Below are 22,284 nucleotides of genomic sequence, written 5' to 3' on the forward strand. Positions count from 1 at the left end.
AGAGTCCTTCATACAAAGTTGAGAAGGAATCATTTTTACCTAACTATATGTATTACCTTACACTTACTTGCCTGTGTTGAAATTCACCTACCAGTTAATGCCCCTTTCACACAGCTTCATAAGATCAGCCTGAAGTGGATTCCAATTAGCTTAACTTTTAATTACCCAGAAGGGCTTGGAGCTCAGTGCAAACAGTGATTTCACTGGCTATTATATCATTATTACATAACTAGAATAGATGATAGATAGGTAGGACCTGCGCTGGAAGTGGAGAATCCCTTACTCTCAATACTTCTGTGACTAGATAAATAGCCAATTATTCCTAAGATAATTTTCTGTAGAATCTTGTGAAAGGTTATTTAAAGGTCTAAATAGTCATATCTATTGGTTCTCCATTAGCTGTCATTAGTTAGGCATATTTTCCTCTTTCAGAAACCATGCTGTCTGTCCCCGTGTATTATATTTGTCCTAGTTATCATATACTGTATTGCAGATTCTAAACATGCCTAGGATGGAATGCGTTCTTGGCAACTGGTAGTCAGTCTCCCTCTGAAACCCTTCTCAGAAACAAGGGTCCCATTGGCAATCAGTCCACCAACACACTGGTTATCAGTAGGTAATGCTGGAAATATACATTGGTCAAACTGAAGGAAACTCTGGTGATTTAATTACACCTACTTTTGTTGATTTCATTTACAGGAAAAAAGTATATATGTGTGTATATATCTATGTAGATAGATATATCTGTAGTACATATACACATATACTGTTTTATTTGATCTAGTATATGCAACATGTCCATCCCAAGAAATAATTCAAAACTGGGAATCATCACTAACACCTTCTAACTACAGATTAAGGCAAGAATTCACTGATAGGCAGAAGTTTGTTTCTGCCTCATGGTCTTGACTCAGTAACTGGCACTTTTTACTTTTGCTTAAAAATTTATATTGAGACAGGGTCAAACTCCAATGCCTAGACTGGAGTGAAGTGGTGCAATCACGGCTCACTGCAGCCTCAACCTCCCTGGCTCACGTAATCCTCCCACCTCAGCCTCCCAAGTAGCTGGTTATTACAGGCATGTATACCACCATGCCTGGCTAATTTTTAAATTTTTTGTAGAGATGGGGGTCTTTCTTTGTTGCCCAGGCTGGTCTTAAACTTCTAGGTTCAAGTGATCCTCCCACCTCAGCCTCCCAAAGTGATGGGATTAGGGGATGAGCCACCACACCTGGTCTACTTTTGCATTTTTTAAAAGATGGTTTTGGAGTGTTTTGGTAGCAGTTCTTCAACGTGTTCTCTGGCCTGATTTAATAAGCACATTACTTATTATGGACAAAACTTGAAAGATGTATAACCAACCCTAAAGGCATTGATGTCCAGACTTCGGTCCATGTATTTCTTCTTCTCATATTTGTCTCGAATAAATCCTTCGACAGCTCTGCAAAAAGCTTATTAAGGATGAATCCAACAAGCCTCTCAAACAGCAAGAAGATAAAAGGTCAATTGTGTTCCACGGACGATTGTTCTCCTCCTTCCCTCTTGCCTGGTTTCCCCACATGGCTCCTGCCTCTTCATATGCAATTTCTCTGACCAAAACCTTAAAATGCCTCCTTCACAGTTAAAGCAGGGAATCATTACTTCCTATGCTTTCCCTTCAGCGTGATGATAGCAGCAAGTGGAATTAACCTTCAAACTGACATTAGAGGCTGTCTGTGGCTGTTCTAGAATATAGGTAAAGCAGTCAAATGTCTATTTTAAAGCACTTAGGTCAATAGGCCTCAAACAAAGGCACGTAAGTGCCCCTTAAAAACATAAACTCTTGTGCCCCACTGCCAAATTCTGACCAGTGGGTCTTCTGCAAGGCCCAAATCTGCATTTAACAGGTTCCACCTGAACCCATTAAAAAAAAAGAACCTTAACAAGATGATCTACAAACTACATTTTGAGAAGCGCTGCCTTTAAGGGATTTGGTTTTGTGTCCTAGGTGCTATCCTCTGTTGAACAGATGGTGGAAGAAAGTTATTGGTTATTGACAAACTGGTAAACAACAGTTAATTCTTTCACCCAAGACAAAAAGATGATAAAAATGAATGGCAATTTTGCTGACTGCCAGGGTTAACAGAGCACAATGAACTATTCTTTTTAATCAAACAATAGTTTCAGAGATCCAGAATAAACTAGTGGAGATGTAACTTTATGGAAGAATTCACAGTGAAATCACTGCAGTCTTAATTCCAGAGTGAGTCTTCTTCAAGTGACACCGTATGACAATTCTGACATTCACAAATAAATGTGCTTTTTGTGCACCTTGATTGCAGGACAGAGGACAAGCAAGGACACTGACTAATCCACATAGAGATGACCCAGTCACATTACAGGACTGGAGTCTTGTCTGACTCTCCCCAAGCGTCAAAATACCACTCAGCCTTCTAAGTTGCTCCAGAAAAGATACGGGTCTATCTGAGGTCGCCGAAAGGTCTCAGGAAGATAGGCTTCATAAAGTCGGTTTGCCTTTCCATTTCCCATCTCTTGCATGCACTGTGACCAAAGAGAATGTAGAAACATGGAACGTCAGATCAAGAAAGAACTGAAAAACTTCTCACCCAATTCCACTACTGTACAATTGAAGAACCAACCTAGAGAGTGTCAGAACCAACATTTAAACTTGTGTATTCTGATTTCCAATTCATGATTCCCTCTACCTTACTAGGATTTCCCAATCATTTGCCCCAAGCTGTCTTTCCCCTACTCCATAGGTTCCTTTTACTGAAATATTTGTGTACCAAGATACATTTAATTCAGTAATAAATCAAGATCTCATTTGAAACTCTTAGATACACAGCTACCAATTAAAATGTCTACTTGGCAGGCAATGATAAGTGTTATCATTCTGAGTTTATACTATTAATCAATTCCAATAAATGTGTTTCCCATTAGGCTTTTAAGTAGACTCCTTAACACTTGTGAGGGATAAATCCCAAAAGCTTTTTAAATCTCCAAATTCCTGAATATCTCCACGGCCTATAATTTCCTTCATAAAACAGAGTAAAGTGTAACTGAAAAATGTAACTCACCTTTTTAGACCTTTAATACATCTATAAATACAATCTAAAGCAATTTCTAAAGCCATTTTCTGGTTAAGAGTAACCTCTGATTTCCATTACCAACTTTAGCAACTGGATTTGGGGGGCGGGGGGCTTCCCTTTTACTCCCAAGAAAGAAAAAAATTAAAATTAAAGCGTTTCAGTGTAGGAAGAGAATAAAAAATAATGAAGCCATATCAAGGTACAGCTCTTAGGCCAGCCAGACTCATTAACTTAGGAGTCTCACTCCAAGCCCACCAAGCTAACAGCATGCAAGATTCATGTATGCATTCCAGCTGTTACAGCTTTTTAAAGATGATAACAATAAATATAATATATACGTTGTCTTATTTAATATACTTTTAAGGTTAATTATGTTTAAATTTATTTAAAATTTTTGAAATTTTAAATGTTATCTAATTCCACGTTTGTATGTGTCTAAAAATATATTATCAGAAATGATGAGTTTACAAAAATGGATATATTTTAATATTATGTACCATTAAAATATTTTCTCTGTCTAAAAAAAAAGATTCATGTATGCATTTTAGCAATAAAATTTTTCCATAAGTCTATGATTTGGAGGTTTTTTCAAAAAGTGAATTTTTATTTATTTATTTTTTTTGAGACAGGTTCTCACTCTATTGCTCAGGCTAGAGTGCAATGGCATGATCATGACTAACTACAGCTTCAACTTCTGGGCTCAAGCAATCCTCCCACCTCAGCTTCCCAAACTGCTGGGATTACAGGTACGTACCACCAGGCCCAGCTAATTTTTTAATTCTTTATTTTGTAGAGACAGGTGTCTCACTCTGTTGCCCAGGCTGGTCTTGAACTCCTAGACTCAAGTGATCCACCCACCTCGGCCTTACAAAGTGCTGGGATTACAGGCATGAGCCACCGTGCCCAACCAAAAGTGAATATTTGAAACTATAAATTTTAGACCTGCAAATGCTAAGAGTCTTAGAAAATCACCCAAAGATCCCTCTTAATACTTTCGTGGACCCATGGAATCCTAGACCATAGACTATTTCTGTTTTTAAGGAGGTAAAATATAGGTAGAATAACTTGTATCTTAAATAGAAAGAATAAAAATTTCTGTTAGGGTACAAGAATTTGACGTTAAGTGTTTAACAACTAAATTTTCCTTTATCTTCAGGATAAAGGTTTGTGCCAGGTTTGACTGAAATTCATCTGGAATTCCTTTTACATAGATATATGGAAGCAGCTGACTCACTCTTGGGCTAAGTACCTGAATCTGTTCTTGAGTCCACTGGTCGAGGTTAACTGACTTTACCCTGGATATGTGCACCCCCAGATTCCTGTGGATTCCAGCACATCGAATGCAGATGAACACACCAATGTTCCAAGAGGCCCATCGTGGCCCTGTGAAAGTCAGGAACAGGGCAATAAAGTACAAATTACAACATTCAAGGCCTAAACTACAACATTAGATTATCAGACATTTCTGCTAGAACATAAGTGAAAGAATTTTTACCATAACCACCTGTTTATTGACTCTGCTCATTCCTCCATGTGTCAGCTTTTCTTTAGTTTAAATTTAAGTGTACAATACAGTGGTTTTTAGTATATTCACACAGTTGTGCAATGATTACTACTATCTAATTCCAGAACATTTTCATTAGTCGAAAAGAAATCACAAACCCATTAGCAGGCACTACCCATTTTCTCCCAGCTCTTCCTCCCACCCCTGGCAACTATGAATCTACTTTTTATCTCTATGGATTGCCAATTCTCGGCATTTAATATAAAAAGAATTATATAATACGTGGGCATTTGTGCATGGTACAATTTTTTTACAGTGTCTGCTAATATGAGTGTTGAAACGCAGATGTTATAAGACTGTTACTTATATTAAGAAAAATCCCAGGAGTGCAAAGCCATGTCATATTCTATTTGGCCAAGCACCTCACATAAACAGTCCTCTCCCAAGAGACGTTTTAGTGGTGATGGGCCTGTATTCACCACTTTTTAGTGGTGGCCTGTATTCGGTTTTCCTACCAGGAAAAAAGATATATATGGCATGCTTGTCCATGGCTCAACCTGTAATTGAAACTGTGTTTATCTTCCCCCCAACCCCAGGCCTATAAAATATGCATTCGCATTAACTTAATAGGATCCTTTCCCCTTAGGCTGATGTTTCTACTGTACTCAACTACTGAAGTATCTTGTTTCAAGATTGCCAAATAATAAAGATGCTTATAGCAACAAAAAAGAAATCTCAAATATGAATTTTAATTCAAAACTGTTACAGAATCTCCCATCCCCTGCCAGCGTTACTCATCCTAATAATCACTCTGAAAAATTATCATACTCCTCTTCATAATTTTTACCCAGGAAAAAAAAAATGACTTATATGAAACCTGCCAAAAACTTACTAAAAAATCAGAAATACTTCCTTCTCCACTATCCCACTTGGCAGAAATTTACCACATAAAATAAGTGTGACATAAAAATTAGAGGATGCAATGAAGAGGTGAAAAGACACTGATTTTCTACAGACATAAACAGGGCCTACGCTTGGAACAACAACGAGCACAAGACTTCAGTTCTTTAGGACACAGACAATTATTTGGTTAGTTAGCAGGTTTTTAATTTTTTAATTTTTATTTTTAGAGGCAGTCTCGCTGTCACCCGGACAGGGAGTGCTGTGGCATGATCATAGCTCACTGCAGCCTCGTCTTCCTGGGCTCAAGCGATCCTCCTGCCTCAGCCTCTGGAGTAGCTGGGACTATAGGCGTGTGCCACCCTGTCTGGCTAATATTTTTATTTACTGTAGAGACTAGGTCTCACTATGTTGCCCAGGCTGGTCTTGAACTCCTGTCCTCAAACAATTCTCCCACTTTGGCCTCCCGAAGTGCTGGGATTACAGGTGTGAGCCACTGTGCCTGGCCAGCCTGAAGGTTTGGACAGCAGTTTTAATGAAGGAATGCTAGAATTGTGTGGCAGAAAATTAGTTTTAGAAATTTGAATTCATGATTATTACAAATAAGAATGTAATTTTTTGACAAAGATATCACTTATTTACTATCGCAAATACTGCAACAGAAGGCTCACATTCTCACCACCACCAGGTGGTGCTCTCCGCCTGAAATTTCATCCCAATACCTCATTGCTATCACAAGCTCCGATTTACCTTCTAAAAAGATATTTCGTCCCTTCACATTCCTAGATGGATTTACATAGTTGGTCCGCCATGTATCTAATAAACACAAAAACAATTCGCACACTTGTTTCAGGTGGGAGAGTGTCACGTCAAACACAAAATGAAAACCCTAAACTGATGTAAACGGGGTTTCTTAACATGCTGTATATCCATTTTAGGTTACAGTTTTCATAAAGGAACTCCAATAAGATCTAAGTTATACAAGATTTAAAATGGCACCAAGTTAATATTTCATGTTTCTTAAAGCATTTTTCCTTTGCTCTAGATTCCAGAGTCTAGAACTCATAAGACAAGTTAAGATGTATTTGTTTGCTAACAAAGTCAGAAGCCAAACACATTCATTAAAAATTAAAAGTCAGCTGTGAAATGTTACACTGTTTGCTTCCTGGCCTTAAGATGGGAAAAGGCAATTCCCAGTCATCTAAGCCGCTGTTGCAGCTCCCACTCCAGCGTACTTAAAGTCTTTTTGCTTCTGAGGAATGCAAGGCTAAGACTTGGAGCCTTGGGGTGACTCTGAAGCCACTGACAAGGCCTCAGGACAGAAATACAGGCAACTGTATTTTCATGAAAAGCCAAAGAACAGCCTCTTCTCCCCGCCAAATCCCTACCTGACATCCCTTGTGAAACCTTTTCCCAGTGAATATAGTGATAGTTATATCCCAGATACTCAGTCTCTTTTAGTTTTGAGCCACTAGATTTATTAGTGAATAACTACATGTTCCATAAAATATTCTGAAATTAGAGAAAAGAAAAAAGAGACAAATATTACTTATATGGCTGAAAACATGGGGAAATGGTGTAGTTACTTTTATTTCATTTTATTTTTTACAGACAGGGTCTCTCACTCTGTCGCCCAGGCTGGAATGCACAGGCAAGATCATGGTTCACTGTAACCTCAAACTCCTGGCCTCAAGCGATTCTCCCACCTCAGCCTCCCATGTAGCTGGGACTACAGGCATGCACCACCATGCCCAGCTAATTTTTTAATTTTTTTAAAGACAAGGTCTCCCTATGTTGCTTAGGCTGGTTGTGAACTCCTGGCCTCAAGAAATCCTCTCGCCTCAGCCTCCCAAAGCACTGGGATTACAGGTGGGAGCAACCACGCTCTGCCAGTTGTAGGACTTAGGTTTGAGCGCAGCTCCTTCAGTGATTACCTGTGTGACCTTCTGAGAGATACTTACATTTCCTGAGCCTTAGTTTCCTCATCTATAAAACGTGTACAATAGCATTCACCTCACAGTGCCTAGAACACAGAGGGACAATAATAACTGAGGACTATATATAAGGATGTGGTATAGAATGAGGTTTCCAGAACCCACTTCCCATCCATCTTCCTGATAAGGGCCAGTTAACTCATTCATATATGTAATATATACCAACACTCCATGCAACACCACAGAGTGCTTCTTTTTATTTTTTTGAGACAGAGTCTCGCTCTGTTGCCCAGGCTGGAGTGCAGCGGCGTGATTTCGGCTCACTGCAACCTCCGCCTCCTAGGTGCAAGCAACTCTCCTGCCTCAGCTTCCCGAGTAGCTGGGACTATAGGCGCGTGCTACCACGCCCCACTAATTTTTGTATTTTAGTAGAGACGGGGTTTCGCCATGTTGGCCAGGCTGGTCTCAAACTCCAGACCTCTGGTGATCTACGCACCTTGGCCTCTCAAAGGCCTGGGATTACAGGCGTGAGCCACCGCGCTCAGCCAGAGTGCTTCTTTTTAAAAAGGAATATGAGTTCTGGTCCTAAAATATCAGAACCAAAATGAACTGAATACAGAGAGAAGAAATTTACCCTAGACCCAATTTCAAAGTCTTCTAGAAAACATGAAAATTCAAGCAGCTTCCTTTATTTCTTAAAATATTTCTTGAAAATGCACTTTTTAAACCCTCACCTGTTCCCTTTCTCTGCTACACACCCCCACCCTGCCCTTGTGCTTGCATATGCCCCCATTACACAGGCAAAGAAAGAAGGCCCAAGGCTGTCAACCTAAGTGGTGGGTACTTGGATTCCACAGTACCTGGTATTGCTGCTATAAGGCCGGCCTACTTTAATCTGGTAAACTTGCAAAAATGCAAGTGAAACCAATTGTTTCACTTAACATAATGACTTCCAATTCCATCCATGTTGCTGCAAATGTTAGTGAGTTAAAAAATAGTGGATCTCATGAAGAGAGAGTAAATCGGTGTTCTAGAAGCCAGGAAGGGTAGGCGGATGGAGGAAGAAATGAGGTTGATTAATGGGTACAAAAATACAGTTAGTCAGCCTGGCCAACACGGTGAAACCCCATCTCTACTAAAAATACAAAAAATTAGCCAGGCATGGTGGCACGCGCCTGTAATCCCAGCTACTGGGGAGGCTGAGGCAGGAGAATTGCTTGAATCCAGGAGTCAGAGGTTGCAATGAGCCGAGATCACACCACTGCACTCCAGCCTAGATGACAGCGAGACCCTGTCTCAAAAAAAAACAAAAATACAAAAATACAGTTAGAAGAAATAAGATCTAGTGTTCAATAAATCAGTACAGTGACTATAGTAAATAATAATCTACCATATATCTCAAAATAGGTAGAAGAGAACAATTCAAATATTCCCAGCATAAAGAAAAGATAAATGTCTAAGGTGATGGATATAGCATTATCATGATTTGGTTATTACACATTATGTGAATGTATCAAAATATCACTTGTACCCTGAAAACATGTACATCTATTATGTATCAATAAAAAGAGATAAACCAATTGTTTAATACACATTGGTCATGGCAATCAAGGAAAAAATATAAAAGATACCATTTTGAAATTTAAAATGAAAAGAGATGCTGAGAGGCAATATGCCAAACAATTTTGAAAGCAAAGAGGATAGACAAGTGATGTAAACTGGTAGTGATCGGCACAACACAAGAACAAGGTCACACATAAGTGCACATATTCAACAGGAGCCTAAGAGCAGGCGCGGGCAGCATCAAGCAATACTAAAACTAACATAGAATCACTCTGCAATAAGGGATCAGAAAAAAGTAGATGGAGATGGATTTGGTTGATCAGTCAAGAAATCAACTGTCCTAAGTACCAGTTCAGTATCGGAAAAATCTGGGTTTACATGGACCTGTTGCATGTATTTTGACAAGTTTCTCTAGGGCTTATGTCTCCGTTTGTAAAATGAAAAGCATATACGTAATATCCAACTCATATTCAACGTCTGGACAGCTTCTACATACCGAGTAACTACTGCTGCAAATTCCTCTTGCTGCTGAAACTTCCCCCACCACCAAAGCTGCCAGGATTAGAGGGGCTCTGGGATTGACAACTCAGCAGACAGAAAAGGGGAACTAGCATGATGGAGGACTTCAAGCTACTACTAATATTATAATAATTACATCATTGAGTTCTAATCTATGGAGTTCCAAACAAATAAATATTGAGGAGGAAAAAACATTGATAAATTGATGGCTACCTATATTTAGACCTGCTGGCATAACGGACCTGTCAAAAAGTTCAACGGGCAGGCTACGCGAAGGGAGAGAACTTTCCCATCTTCCATCCAAATCCTGTGGAATCTATCTTGGAAACTTTTCCAGAATCTATCCATTTCTACCTAGACCTCATGTCTCACCTATAAGCATTCGTTCTTTTTTGTGTGTGTTTGTTTGTTTTGAGACGGAGTCTCGCTCTGCCACCCAGGCTGGAGTGCAGTGGCGCGATCCCGGCTCACTGCAAGTTCCGCCTCCCGGGTTCACGCCATTCTCCTGCCTCAGCCTCCCAAGTAGCTGAGACTACAGGCGCCCGCGATCACGCCCGGCTAATTTTGTTTTTGTATTTTTAGTAGAGACGGGGTTTCACCGTGGTAGTCAGGATGGTCTCGATCTCCTGACCTAGTGATCCGCCCTTCTCGGCCTCCCAGAGTGCTGGGATTACAGGTGTGAGCCACCGCGCCCAACCAGCATTGGTTCTCTTAACATTATTTATTGTGTACCTATGTGCCAAGCAATTTGCCTGCTAAGTACTGGGGATACAAAGGCAGAGAAAATAAGGATGAGATTCCTCAATTCAAAAAGCTCACAGACTAACAAGCAATTAGTCTCCAGAATCCCACCAGAATAATCTTTCTAAAACACAAATCTGTACAGATCACACATCTAAATATAAACATTCCATGTAGTCTCATACACAAAGGTAAATATGTAAATTGGTGCACATTTTCTGAATAGCATATTCCAAACTAAGCTCTCAATCTCTTGCTACAAAATCTCTTCCTTTTTTCTTCATCTTAGTCAACTACACCTCCATCCATTCCATTGCGTCAGTCAGAAAATTATGCATCATGAAACCTCTCTCCTTCAGCCCCCACATCACCAAGACAAAAATATCTGTCAAATCAGTATCTCTTCTCTCCATCTGTATCACTATTTCTGTAATCTAAAGCCACCAGACTCTTTTGGACCACTGCAATAACCTCCTAATAGCTCTCTCTCCACTTTTACATTCTCTTCTCCCTTGAGCCCAAACCAAAACCATTTTCCACCAAACAGCCAACTTGAGCTCTTAAAGAAGCAAAGCCACATTGTGCTGCTTAAAATTCTTCTATTACTATTGGATTAAATAACAAAATCCTTAACATAGTTTCCAAGGTCTTAAAGGTCTAGCCCATGCCTCCTTCCGCAGCCTCTCAATTCCTATGATAGCAGCCTTCTTTCATTTCCTCAAGGGACCAACATGTTCCTTCCTCAGGGCTTGCTGGCCTTTGTACATGCTGCTCCTGCTGCCTAAAAAAACTCTTTCCCTAACTGCCAAATGCCACTTGCAGCCTGGCCAACTCCTATACATCACAAGGGTCTCAGCTGAAATGTTTCTTCCTCAAAGGAGTCTTTCCTTGGCTCCCCAGTCTAAACCCGACTGTAACGTCTCTTCTACCCTTTCTTTTGGTTTTTACCTTACAGAAAATTTCAAACAAACGAAAGCAGAGCATAATTAACCATGAGCTTCAGCAATTATCAACTCCTAGCCAATTTTGTTTCAGCTATACTCCCACCCACTGCCCCTCAACTCCAACCTTGGATTATTCTGAAGCAAATCCTAAATATCACACCATTTCATCTGTATATACTTCAGCATATATCTCTAAAAGATAAGGACCTTTTTTTAAAGGTTATGAACTTTCATTTACCCTTTACTCTTTTTTTCACTCTTTTCTTTTTTTTTTTTTTTTTTTGAGACAGGGTCTTACTCTCTCACCCAGGCTGGAGTGCAGTGGTGCGATCATAGCTCACAGCAGCCTTGGGCTGTCAGGCTCAGGCAATCCTCCCACCTCAGTCTCCCAAGTAGCTGGGACTAGATACATGAGCCACCACGCTCAGCTGAATTTTTAATTTTTGTAAAGATGGGTCATTGAGTGGTGTTAAGAGTCAGGAAAAAAAAAAAAAGAAAGAAAGAAAAGAAAAAAAAAAAAAGAAATGGGCCAGGCACGGTGGCTCACGCCTGTAATCGCAACACTTTGGGAGGCAGAGGTGGGCAGATGACCTGAGGTCAGGAGTTTGAGACAAGCCTGGCCAACATGGTGAAACCCCATCTCTACTAAAAATACAAAAAAAAAAAAAAAAAAAAATAGCCACACGTAGTGGCACGTGCCTGTAGTCCCAGCTACTTGGGAGGCTAAGGCAGGAGAATCACGTGAGCCCAGGAGGCGGAGGTTGCAGTGGGCCGAGATCCCGCCACTGCACTCCAGCCTGGGCAACAGAGCAAGGCTCTGTCTGAAAAAAATAAAAATAAAAATAAATCAATGAAATAAAAAAGAGACAGGGTCTCACTATGTTGCTCAGGCTGGTCTTGAACTCCTGGCCTCAAGTGATTTTCCTACTTTGGCCTCCCAAAGCACTGAGATTACAGGAGTGAGCCACTGTGCCTGGCCACCCTTTACTTTTTCTAAATCATACCACATTTTGTTACTATCTAATTATTTGATTGTTTAAGATGTCTTTCCCGCTTAACTATGTGTGCCACAAGAGCTGACACCAGACCTGTAACATTCACTATCATATACTCACGGCATAGCTTGGTTCCTTGAACATAGCGGGGAAGCAACATTTGCTTAAAGATTAATTAAAACTAAGTATGCTAGGTGCAGTGGCACATGTCTGTAGTCCCAGCTATTCAGGAGGCTGAGGTTGGAGGATCACTTGAGCCCAGGAGTTTGAGGCCAGCCTGGGCAACATATTGATACCCTATCTCAAAAAAACAAAAGAACTAAGTAAATTCTTTGACCCCACTTGTAAGAATTCATCAGGGAAAAAACAGGTCAAGTACACAAAGAAATACGTTAAGAATGTTCATTATTACATCTTTATGAAAATTAGAAACATCAATAGGTTACATTAAGGAATTATGGTATCCCCATTTAACGGGGAAAAATTTTGGAGCCTCTATTTCATATAAAAGTATCTCCATGATATAGTAATTTTAAAAATCCAGTATTAAAAGAGTATACATGAAACAATTCCATTTTTGTTTAAAATATGAATAAATGAGCTCGGTGTGGTGATATGCCTCTGTAGTCCTAGCTACTTGGAAGGCTGAGGTGGGACTACTGCTTGAGCCCAAGGATTGAAAGGCTGCAATGAGCTATGATTGCACCATGGCACTCCATCCTAGGGAACAGAGTGAGACCTTGTCAAAAAAAAAAAAAAGAAATGTACGAGTATGCACAGAAAAAAAATCTAGAAGACTATATGTAAATTATTACTATATCAGGATAATGGGATAGTGAAACATCTATTTTCTTCTCTATATATCCTCTCTGAATTGTTTGCAATGAGCTTTCTATTAATTTTGCAATGGGAAAAACCAGTACAGATATCGTAAAAACAAAACAATGTAAGCATCCAGGGCTCCTTACTGGCTGCAGGGTAAGTTGAAACTCCTTAACATAATATATAAAGTCTGTTGAGAGCCTTGTACTTTACACATGCTGAGGAAGTCATAACTGTGAAATATGCAGCACACTCAAATCTCTTTGACTACACCACTCCTTCTACCTGGAATGGCTTTCTCCCTCATTCCCTGCTTGACAAACTTAAAAATCCAGTTCATCTTGACGCCCTCCAATGGAATAAACCCTAACTTTCTCTATTGCTAATAGCCCAGGGTATGCTTTGTTCTTCTAATACTTAATATCTTGTTCGAGTTGCTTACAGGTCTCTCTTGTCCTAAATAGACTATGAGCTCTGGAAGGCAATGACCATGTTCCTTCATCATTTATCGCAAACACTTGACACAATGCTAGCAAACAGAAGATGGTACACAATAAATGTGTGTTAAATGAATTCATCAATAAGCAACATAAATGTATATATTTTTCCTGTTTTGCAAAATGAAGGGAGAAGTTTTCAAATGCCTTAAAGGATAGCTGTAACACAGAAAACGGATTAGGTTACTTTGGAAAGGCTTCAAAAGCAGAACTGGCACCAAGGAGTAGAAGTTGATTTTAGCACACTCTAGGGAAAAATTTTCTAACAATTAAGGTTGTGTAAAAACCAATGCAGCATATCCAGAAATTGTAAAATCTCAGTTAGTGCAGTGTTCAAACAGAGGTTTGGTAATCAGTTCTCAGGGATGGTAGAGAAATGATCCCCATGTGGTGAATTGGGTGAACAATGAGCCCTACAGTTCTTTCTACTACTACAGTCCTACTACTACGGTAGATGATTTGCAGTAATTTTTAGGTCCCTTCCTGCTTACCGTTCAATGGTTCTGAAAATGTAAAATGAAACAAACAATCTATGAAGATGTTAGGTCTTGAGGAACCTAAAACACGGAATCAAATTTGGTTCATGGAGCCTACACTAGGCACTGAAAACTGGTTAAATGCAACATACACATAAGGAAAAACCTAAATCAACAAACTCAGATTTTATAAGAGATTAATTCTACGTGACATAGCTTGTCATTAACTCTGACCCAAAATTTGGAAGTCAAAGTAAAAAAAGCAGCAGTATTTGTTTTAAGAACAAATCTAGTGCCAGTTACCTCAGTTCCACTCATTATATCCCTCCATTCTCTGATTCACTGAAAAGGAAGAATACACAGAAACACCAGTGGGATCTTGGAAAAATTATGTAGGGCTGCTGAGAGGTATGTTTACCTCTATGTTTTCATCTACACAAAAGAGAGTTCATCAAGTTCCTTATTCCAAAATAACAATAAACAGTAACTTTGAACTTCTGTAAGTACAAACATTTTAAGGAACCATGAGACCAAAATAAAGGCTTATGCAATCAACCTCTGCTTTCAGAACACTTGCAAGACAAGTCCCTTTCCATCTGGGCCATCTTGCAAGAATGTTGTTTCCGTTTGTCAAAAAGAAACACTGTCCACATTTGTACTGTTGAAAAAAGAGCATAAGTTAAGCTTAAAAATGTCTGAGACAAAGAAAATTAAAACATGTCTGAGACTGGTTAGAGAATAAAGGTAAATCCTACACCAAGAAATTTAAAATTAGAAAATCAGAGGTGGAAAGGACTTTAGAAGTCCTCTTGGGTCCAGCCTCCCACTGAATGTACCCTCCTTCTAGGGGTGATCACCTGGCTTGTCCAATGCTGAGTCAGTTATGTACCATTTCAAAAGGTAGTTGGTTTGTCTATTAGACGGCACCCACTATTAGAGAGGCCTTCCTTATACAGAGTCCCATTAATCTGTCTTCCTACCATTTTGATATCCTGGTGCTGCTTTTTGCTCCCCCCATACTTATATAATATATCAAAGTATGCAAGATAAAGATGGAGGTTTGGAGATTCTAGCAGAAGAAAGCAGCCACTTATATACTCAACAAAAATACAAGCCCGCTGAACCAATTTAATCCAGGAGCTCAATGATAGAACAGACATAGCAATTAGACAGACTGCTGTGATTATCAATGGAGATGAAGCAAAGCAACATTATCTTCCTACCAGGTAACCGGAAAAAAGAGGTTAAGGGAGGTAGAACACTGCTAAGTACTCACTAATGAAATAATTAGTCAATCTATGTCTAAAACTAATTCAGCAGTTAACTTAAAATGGCTTTTCTCAAAAAACATTAAAGCCTGTAACACAAAGAAATCAACAGGAAAGCAGACTGAGGTCTACTAGGAGAAAGGAAGAAGGCATTCTTCATCTTTCTCATGTTATTTAACTGGCCCTTCTTATCTACACAGCTAAAGATACGAATTATCTAAATTACAGCACTAATTTCCTGTGTGACTTTAGACAAGTCAATATACCTTAACCAGATTATCTCAAACATACCTCTTCTAAAAGATAGTAACTGTATCTCAAAAATTCATTAAACTACTCTGAAAAGGTTGAAGGCAATTAACTTTTAGTAAATTTGGCTCCACATTAATCTTACTGCCCTGTTTTATTATTATTATTATTATTATTATTTTGTAGAGGTGAGGTCTTGCTATGTTGCCCAGGCTGGTTTTGAACTCTTGGGCTCAAGTGATCTTCCCACCTTGGCCTCCCAAAGTACTGGGATTACAGGCATGAGCCACTGGGCCTGGCCATTGGTTTATTATTAACAGGTAGGGATTTACTGTGACTCTTCCTTGTTGTCTCTCCCAGCAGTGGAAGGTAACTAGTGTATACTTAGGTGATGTTTCTAGGAATAAAGAACTATCAATCAGTCATCCTGTATCATTATTATCAATTCAATTCCCCAGGTGACTTCAGGAGGGAAAGAATGAGATCCTAGTTTGGACTTTGTTGGCTTTGAAAAGGACATTCTGCCAACATACGTCCTGATAATGTCATCACCCCATTCAAAGCTATGTCACTGGACCCCCCACCATCAACTGAACTCCAAACTTCTAAGTATGGCTTAAATTCTCCTGTGATCTGGGTCTTTAATTCTCATTACTCCTCTTCTCACTTCTATACACCAACAGTGACATCACTTCCTCTTAAAACTGTGTATATAGATGCCACTTGTCATGTTCCTGACTCACAGAGGAATCTGAGAGAGTGAATACTACCCACAGAGACGCACAGGCCTTTTTCTGATTTGGGGATGGGATACAGACAGAGGGACTCTTGGGTGTGGTGAGTCTCTGTTCCAACTAGAGGACCTCCTGACTGCCACAAAAATCAATGTACACATATATCAAAACACCACATTGTATACTGTAAACATATACAATTTTCATTGTCAATTATATCGTCGTAAAAAAGAATTCTTTCCAGTTGGTCCTGGGAAAGCTATGCAGTGCTCTTGGTGGTAATGTCTGAGAGCTGAGACAAGGCCCAAGTCTTTGGGGGTTTCCCTAGGAGATTCTGGTATGTGCTGCTATGATTGTTTTTATAGTAAAGAGCCAACATATTTTAAGGAGGGAGAAAGAGCTAGCCAAGAGATTTTCTGCCAGTATTGAAGAACCTTGTAAAGTCAGTGAGATGAGACTGATTGCATAAGCCAATGAAGCCCCCAGTTGCTTCCGTTAGAGGCCAGTCCCTTGATGCTACAAACACTGAATAAGATAAAACTTAAAAATCTGAACAGGTCCACCTCTTCCTTTGAGGACAATAGACTTCTTCAAAAAAGAGCAAAAGTGGACCCCCGTAAGTTTTCATTTCATGGAGTGAACTGATGATGGCTAACCTTCAAGACATGGTTACTTGAAGATTCATCAAAATCCTTCCAATCCCTAGTGATTGGCGCCCCAAACACCTAAACACACCACATAAGAGGAGAACAACTTCTGAGGGAAATGGTAGATGGTGTGATTGAAACACTTATCTTAAGAAAGCTTAGAACTGTCCTCCCAAGAAACCACAGGATGGAAGCAAAGAGTTCTGGAACTAAAGGAAAAAATTCTTGAAAACAAGCATATGAATGAACTCAGTTGCAAATGATAAAGAGAGCCAGCTAAAAATCTATGACTGAAACTCCTGGAGAAGATAGATTTCCTTGCTCTCTTTAGAGCCAATTACATGGATAATGGCAACTTGGAATTGGAAAAAAGGGTGAATCAGAAAATGGAGACCATTTAGATTATTGTCAGAAGTTAATTTGAAGAAACTCATTGATTCTGTTCACGCGAATACTCCTTAAAAAGGTTAGAAGTGGCCAGGCGCGGTGCCTCACGCCTTAATCCCAGCACTTTGGGATGCTAAGGCCGGTGGATCACCTAAGGTCAGGGGTTCAAGACCAGCCTGGCCAACATGCTGAAACCCCATCTCTACTAAAAATTAGCCAGGCATTGTGGCTCACGCCTGTAATACTAACTATTCGGGAGGCTGAGGCAGGGGAATCGCTTGAACCTGGGAGGTGGAGGTTGCAGTGAGCCAAGATTGAGCCACTGTACTCCAGCCTGGGCGACAGAGCAAGACTCTGTCACAAAAAAAAAAAAAAAAAAAAGTTAGAAGAACTACTTACACTTTGTTGATCAACTTATAGTCTCTCACAAATAGCTTTACAGGGCCTATTTCCTCTATTTGCAAAACATCTTTTTGTGCAAATCTTGCTCTGCCCACTTTCCCCATGAAGCCTTTTCTCCTCCTATTCCAACTCCCACAGCGCTCTGCTGCCTCTCCTGCTGCACTCACTCATTTGTGGTTGTTCTGTTGTTGGGTTTTTTGTTTGTTCTTCTAAGATAGGGTTTGTTGCTTTGTTGCCCAAGCTAGAGTGCAATGCAGCCTCAATCTCCTATGCTCAAGCAATCCTCCCACCTCAGCTTCTTGAGTAGCTGGGACTACAGGCATGTACTACCACGCCTGGCCAGCTTTTATTTTTGAGAGCTCCTTTAGGTAACAACAACAATAAAATTATACTAATTTAGTATACTTTTTTTTTTTTTTTGAGATGGATTCACGCTCTGTCACCCAGGCTGGAGTGCAGTGGTGTGATCTTGGCTCACTGCAACCTCTGCCTCCCAGGTTCAAGCTATTCTCCTGCCTCAGCTTCCCGAGTACCTGGGACTACAGGTGCATGCCACCACGCCTGGCTAATTTTTTGTGTCTTTAGTAGAGACAGCGGGGTTTCACCATGTTAGTCAGGATGGTCTTGATCTCCTGACCTAGTGATGCACCTGCCTCGGCCTCCCAACGTGCTGCGATTACAGGCATGAGCCACTGAGCCCGGCCTAATTTAGTATACTTTTTAAAAACCTAGTATGACTATTTTGCTTATGTGGATTTAAGTTTTAGATCACTTATTACAGAAAATCACACAAAGGTAATTTAAATACCCTAAATAGAAAGTCAAGGAAAAGGGTGTCCTTAATGCTCCTTGTCTCCTGGTTAGCCTATGATATTTCAGCTCCAGCCAATTTCCTTTACACAAAGACCCTGCTTAAAGCATTTATGAATAAGCTGGAAGAGTGGTGGATGAGACATGGCTTCTCTGAATAGGGGAGGGAGGACACAAAAAATAGCTGCTTTCATTGAGGGCAGGAAAGAGATTATTTCATTAGGAGCCAAACAGTGAGACTATCTCAGTACAAACAATTGTTTGGCTTGAAGACTCCATGTGGGTAATTACTCCAGCAAAGGCTCAGCTGTAATGGAACACGGAGCCTGCCAGGACCTAAGGATAGGGACTGACACAGGCTTAAGTGTCTGAATCATGGCTTTGGAATCCCAGAGCATCCCAGCAAAGATGCTCACAGAACACACTCTACCCCAATCAGCAAGAAGCACCATTCTGTACCCGACCAAGTGCAGAATGTGAATTTAAAACAGATGAGAAAATCTGGGGGTACTGGGAGCAAATTCAAAGTTATTAAACCTAAACTGATATTTTATAGCAAATGTAGCAAGTCCAAAGTTTAGATTTCTTGGGCAATCTAATGCATTTCAATCACCACTTCAATGGCTAACAATAGGCTGGGTGGAGTTGGTGTGCAGGGAGGGACTGCTGAGCTAATAGCTGGGCAAATCATTTCAAAGTCAGCCAGGTGGACCTGATATTTCAAAACTTGATATTATAATTAAACCAATTTCCTAGTGACCTCACTTCAGGTAATATATGCAAACTTGGTTTTCAAGTTACTGTCTTCATCTCCTGGGGACATTCAGTTCTTTACATTTTTAGGTTACTTCAGGTTAACTTCCTCTTTGCAACAACCAGTATCTACTCGTATATTTAAAAACAAAAACAAAACAAAACAAAAAACTAAAGCTGCAAAGTGAGCCTGCCCACTGCGGGAGGGAAAGGGCCTATGTTTAGAAGAAGCTACTAAAAAGGGTGATATGGTCATTGTCCAATGAGATTGCTCTTCATCCTCCATCCCTAGGATAGATTCCTCACCCCACCACATTGACGAGGGATTTTTTTCCCCTAGGAAGCTGAAGGGATAACTATCATAATACTAGATTCTGGATGCACAAGACCCAGTCCCGATCCATAACTCACAATCCCAGGGCCTTCCTAGGTTGCTATCTGATAGCCTTTGCGAGTGAATGCTTTCATACATTTCAATCATTACCCTGAACAAGGCTAATAGCAGGCTGGTGGGTGTAGGCGTGTAGGGACTGCTGCGCTAACAGCTGGGCAATCATTTCAAAGTTGGCCAGGTGGACTCAACATTTAAAAACTTGACATGGTCATTAAAGTCCCTCATAATCAAGCGTCGGCATTCATCTGTGTATAGTATACACTTAATGCATACTTACTGATTAAACAGGTAATAAGCAATAGTGGAACAACATGAAAACTGATATTTAAAACAGCCCATATTCAAATAGTCCCATCTTTGTTCCTCTAGACCAATGGCTCCCAACAGAAACAATTTCCCCTCAAGGGGCAATGCTGATGTCTAGAGACATTTTTGGTTGTCACAACGGGCAGAGGGGTAGGGAAGAGCTACTGGCATCTAGTGGGCAGAGGACAGGAATGCTGGCTCCTAAACATTCTGAAGTGCCCTGGACAGTGCCCACAACAAGGAATCACCCAAAATGTCAATAGTCTGAGGTTGAGAAATCCTGCTCTAGAGGAACCATTTTTAAGCCATTTAGTTTGAAGTGAGACATAAGAATATGTCAATTTTGTGGAAAAGCCTCTCTTGTTCTGTAACAAACAGATACACGTTTAGAGTACAAAATTCTAAAATTGTAACAAACCTTAGGAATGATCTAGTCTAAGCACAGTTGGAGAAACTAAGGCCTAGAGAGGTCAAGTCATTTGCCCAAGTTCACAGAAGAAAGGATCAGCTGGACTGAAATTAGAATCACCTTTACACACCCAAATGTGTGTCATACATAGTAGATGCTCAATAATGGTCACTAAATTGATATCTTGTTCTTTAGGTGTTCTTTTTTTTATTATTACAACATACAATTCGCTCTCTGCTGCTGGGAATCTGAGACTGATTGTGAAGATTTCTTCCCATCCACACTCCCCTTCCTCAAAAAAAAGCCCAGAAGGGAAAAACAGTGTAACCTACTAGAGCTCAAGACTGAGTGGCCAGGCAGAAGATGTTTTTCAATTGTTTCCAAGGAAGCTCATGTCTTTCACCCAGGCAGAGGCTCTACACAAAACCTTCTAAGTGAGCAAATGAGCCCTTGTGCAAGACCATGGACATGTGAATTTCTCTTCGCAACTCAGCACAGCAGCTTTCCTAACACATTGGAGAAGTCCCAACCAATGGCAAACAGATGGAAAATCAGTGCCAGTTTCACTGAATCACAACCACATCCAAACAAGCTAGAAAGCTTTCAGTTCTAAACAAACAGCAGAATCAAAATGAATTCTAGGATCAAAGTACAGATGGTTGGTTAGTCCAGTGGTGTGCAGAATATCAGTCATCAAAACAGCCCTGGCTTAAGGGAGGAGAGCAAAAGATGGAGATTTGCCCTTTGAAAAAGAAAACATTCACCACGATGTTTCAAAACCCAGGCGTTTCAGAATAGAACGCAATGAGGTCAAAATATATGGCACAAGGGGGTGGGGCAAAGATACCAGCCATGTGAGTACAAAGATCCTGCAAAGGGAACATTAGGCAGATGAACCCAGGGCAGGTCTGGGGGCGGGGGGGGGGGGGGGGGGGGCGAGGAGAGTGGGGGGAGGGGGGAGCATCACAATTTCAAAAGAGCCCAAGTAAGATTCTTTAAACGAACCTGTTCCAGTGGGCACAAGGAGTTTCTAAAACTGCTGCAAAGTTATTAAATTCTACAGCACCTGAGAACCACGTCTAAATATTTACTCCCATCCCACAAAAGGGCTAAAGGACTGCTATTTCAGCCTCCTGTTTCACACTTCATGCTACATTTTTCCCCAAGATGATGTGTCACACCAAAACCTCCTACTGAGAGGGCAGAGGATTCACTTCATGTCTAGCTCCAGCTTCCAAAGCAGCACAGGTGGCAGAAGCACAGAAATGAAGTGGCACAAAGAAGCAATTACCACAAAGCAACCATGAGATTCACCTGCTCAGCTTCCTGGTGTCACAGATCTTCAGCTATCTGGGCTAACAGTATGAGGGTGACTATCAAAAAACAAAACAAAGCATATGACCTGAACACACATTAACAGAATAATGCTGCTCATAATAGGGACATAGACACTATGTGCCAGACACCGTGCATTAAGTATGCAGATAGACATGAAAACACAGTCCCTGTCCTCATCTCCAGTCTGAGGGCCCTTCTTCAAAAAAAAAAAAATAATGCAGTAGCTGTTACCTCCTTTCTACTAATGTAGGACTTCTAATCCACCTTCCTAGAGGACTAAGTTTAAGTGAATGAGGACTGTATGAACAACATAAGATGCTAGTCAATGGCGTAAGGGTATTTCCGCACATCAGGTGTATAATGTTGTGTCCGGAATTGGTGGGTTCTTGGTTTCACTGACTTCAAGAATGAAGCCGTGGACCCTCGCAGTGAGTGTTACAGTTCTTAAAGGCGGCGTGTCCGGAGTTTGTTCCTTCTGATGTTCGGATGTGTTCGGAGTTTCTTCCTTCTGGTGGGGTTCGTGGTCTCGCTGGCTCAGGAGTGAAGCTGCGGACCTTCGCGGTGAGTGGTAAAGCTCTTAAGGCAGCGCGTCTGGAATTGTTC

At 40.5% G+C, this 22,284-nt stretch overlaps 1 protein-coding gene across 7 annotated transcripts in view; it reads right to left on the reverse strand.

Annotated features, from left to right (window-relative positions):
• Positions 1-22,284, reverse strand: part of SMAP2 (small ArfGAP2) — a 49,782-nt gene that overhangs the window by 12,126 nt on the left and 15,372 nt on the right. For 5 of the 7 annotated variants that reach the window (XM_004025536.4, XM_055392506.2, XM_055392500.2 and 2 more), the window contains exons 2-4: positions 4,339-4,472; positions 2,456-2,541; positions 1,363-1,441 (exon numbers count right to left, since the gene is read on the reverse strand). In XM_004025536.4, the coding sequence (XP_004025585.1) occupies positions 1,363-1,441; positions 2,456-2,541; positions 4,339-4,472 (299 nt within the window). Of the gene's footprint in view, positions 1-1,362; positions 1,442-2,455; positions 2,542-4,338; positions 4,473-6,243; positions 6,305-22,284 lie in introns of those variants that run through there. The other 2 variants (XM_019016269.3, XM_055392474.2) reach the window with 2 other exon arrangements.

This window comes from Gorilla gorilla, chromosome 1, assembly GCF_029281585.2.
Source record: "Gorilla gorilla gorilla isolate KB3781 chromosome 1, NHGRI_mGorGor1-v2.1_pri, whole genome shotgun sequence".
NCBI lineage: Eukaryota > Metazoa > Chordata > Mammalia > Primates > Hominidae > Gorilla > Gorilla gorilla.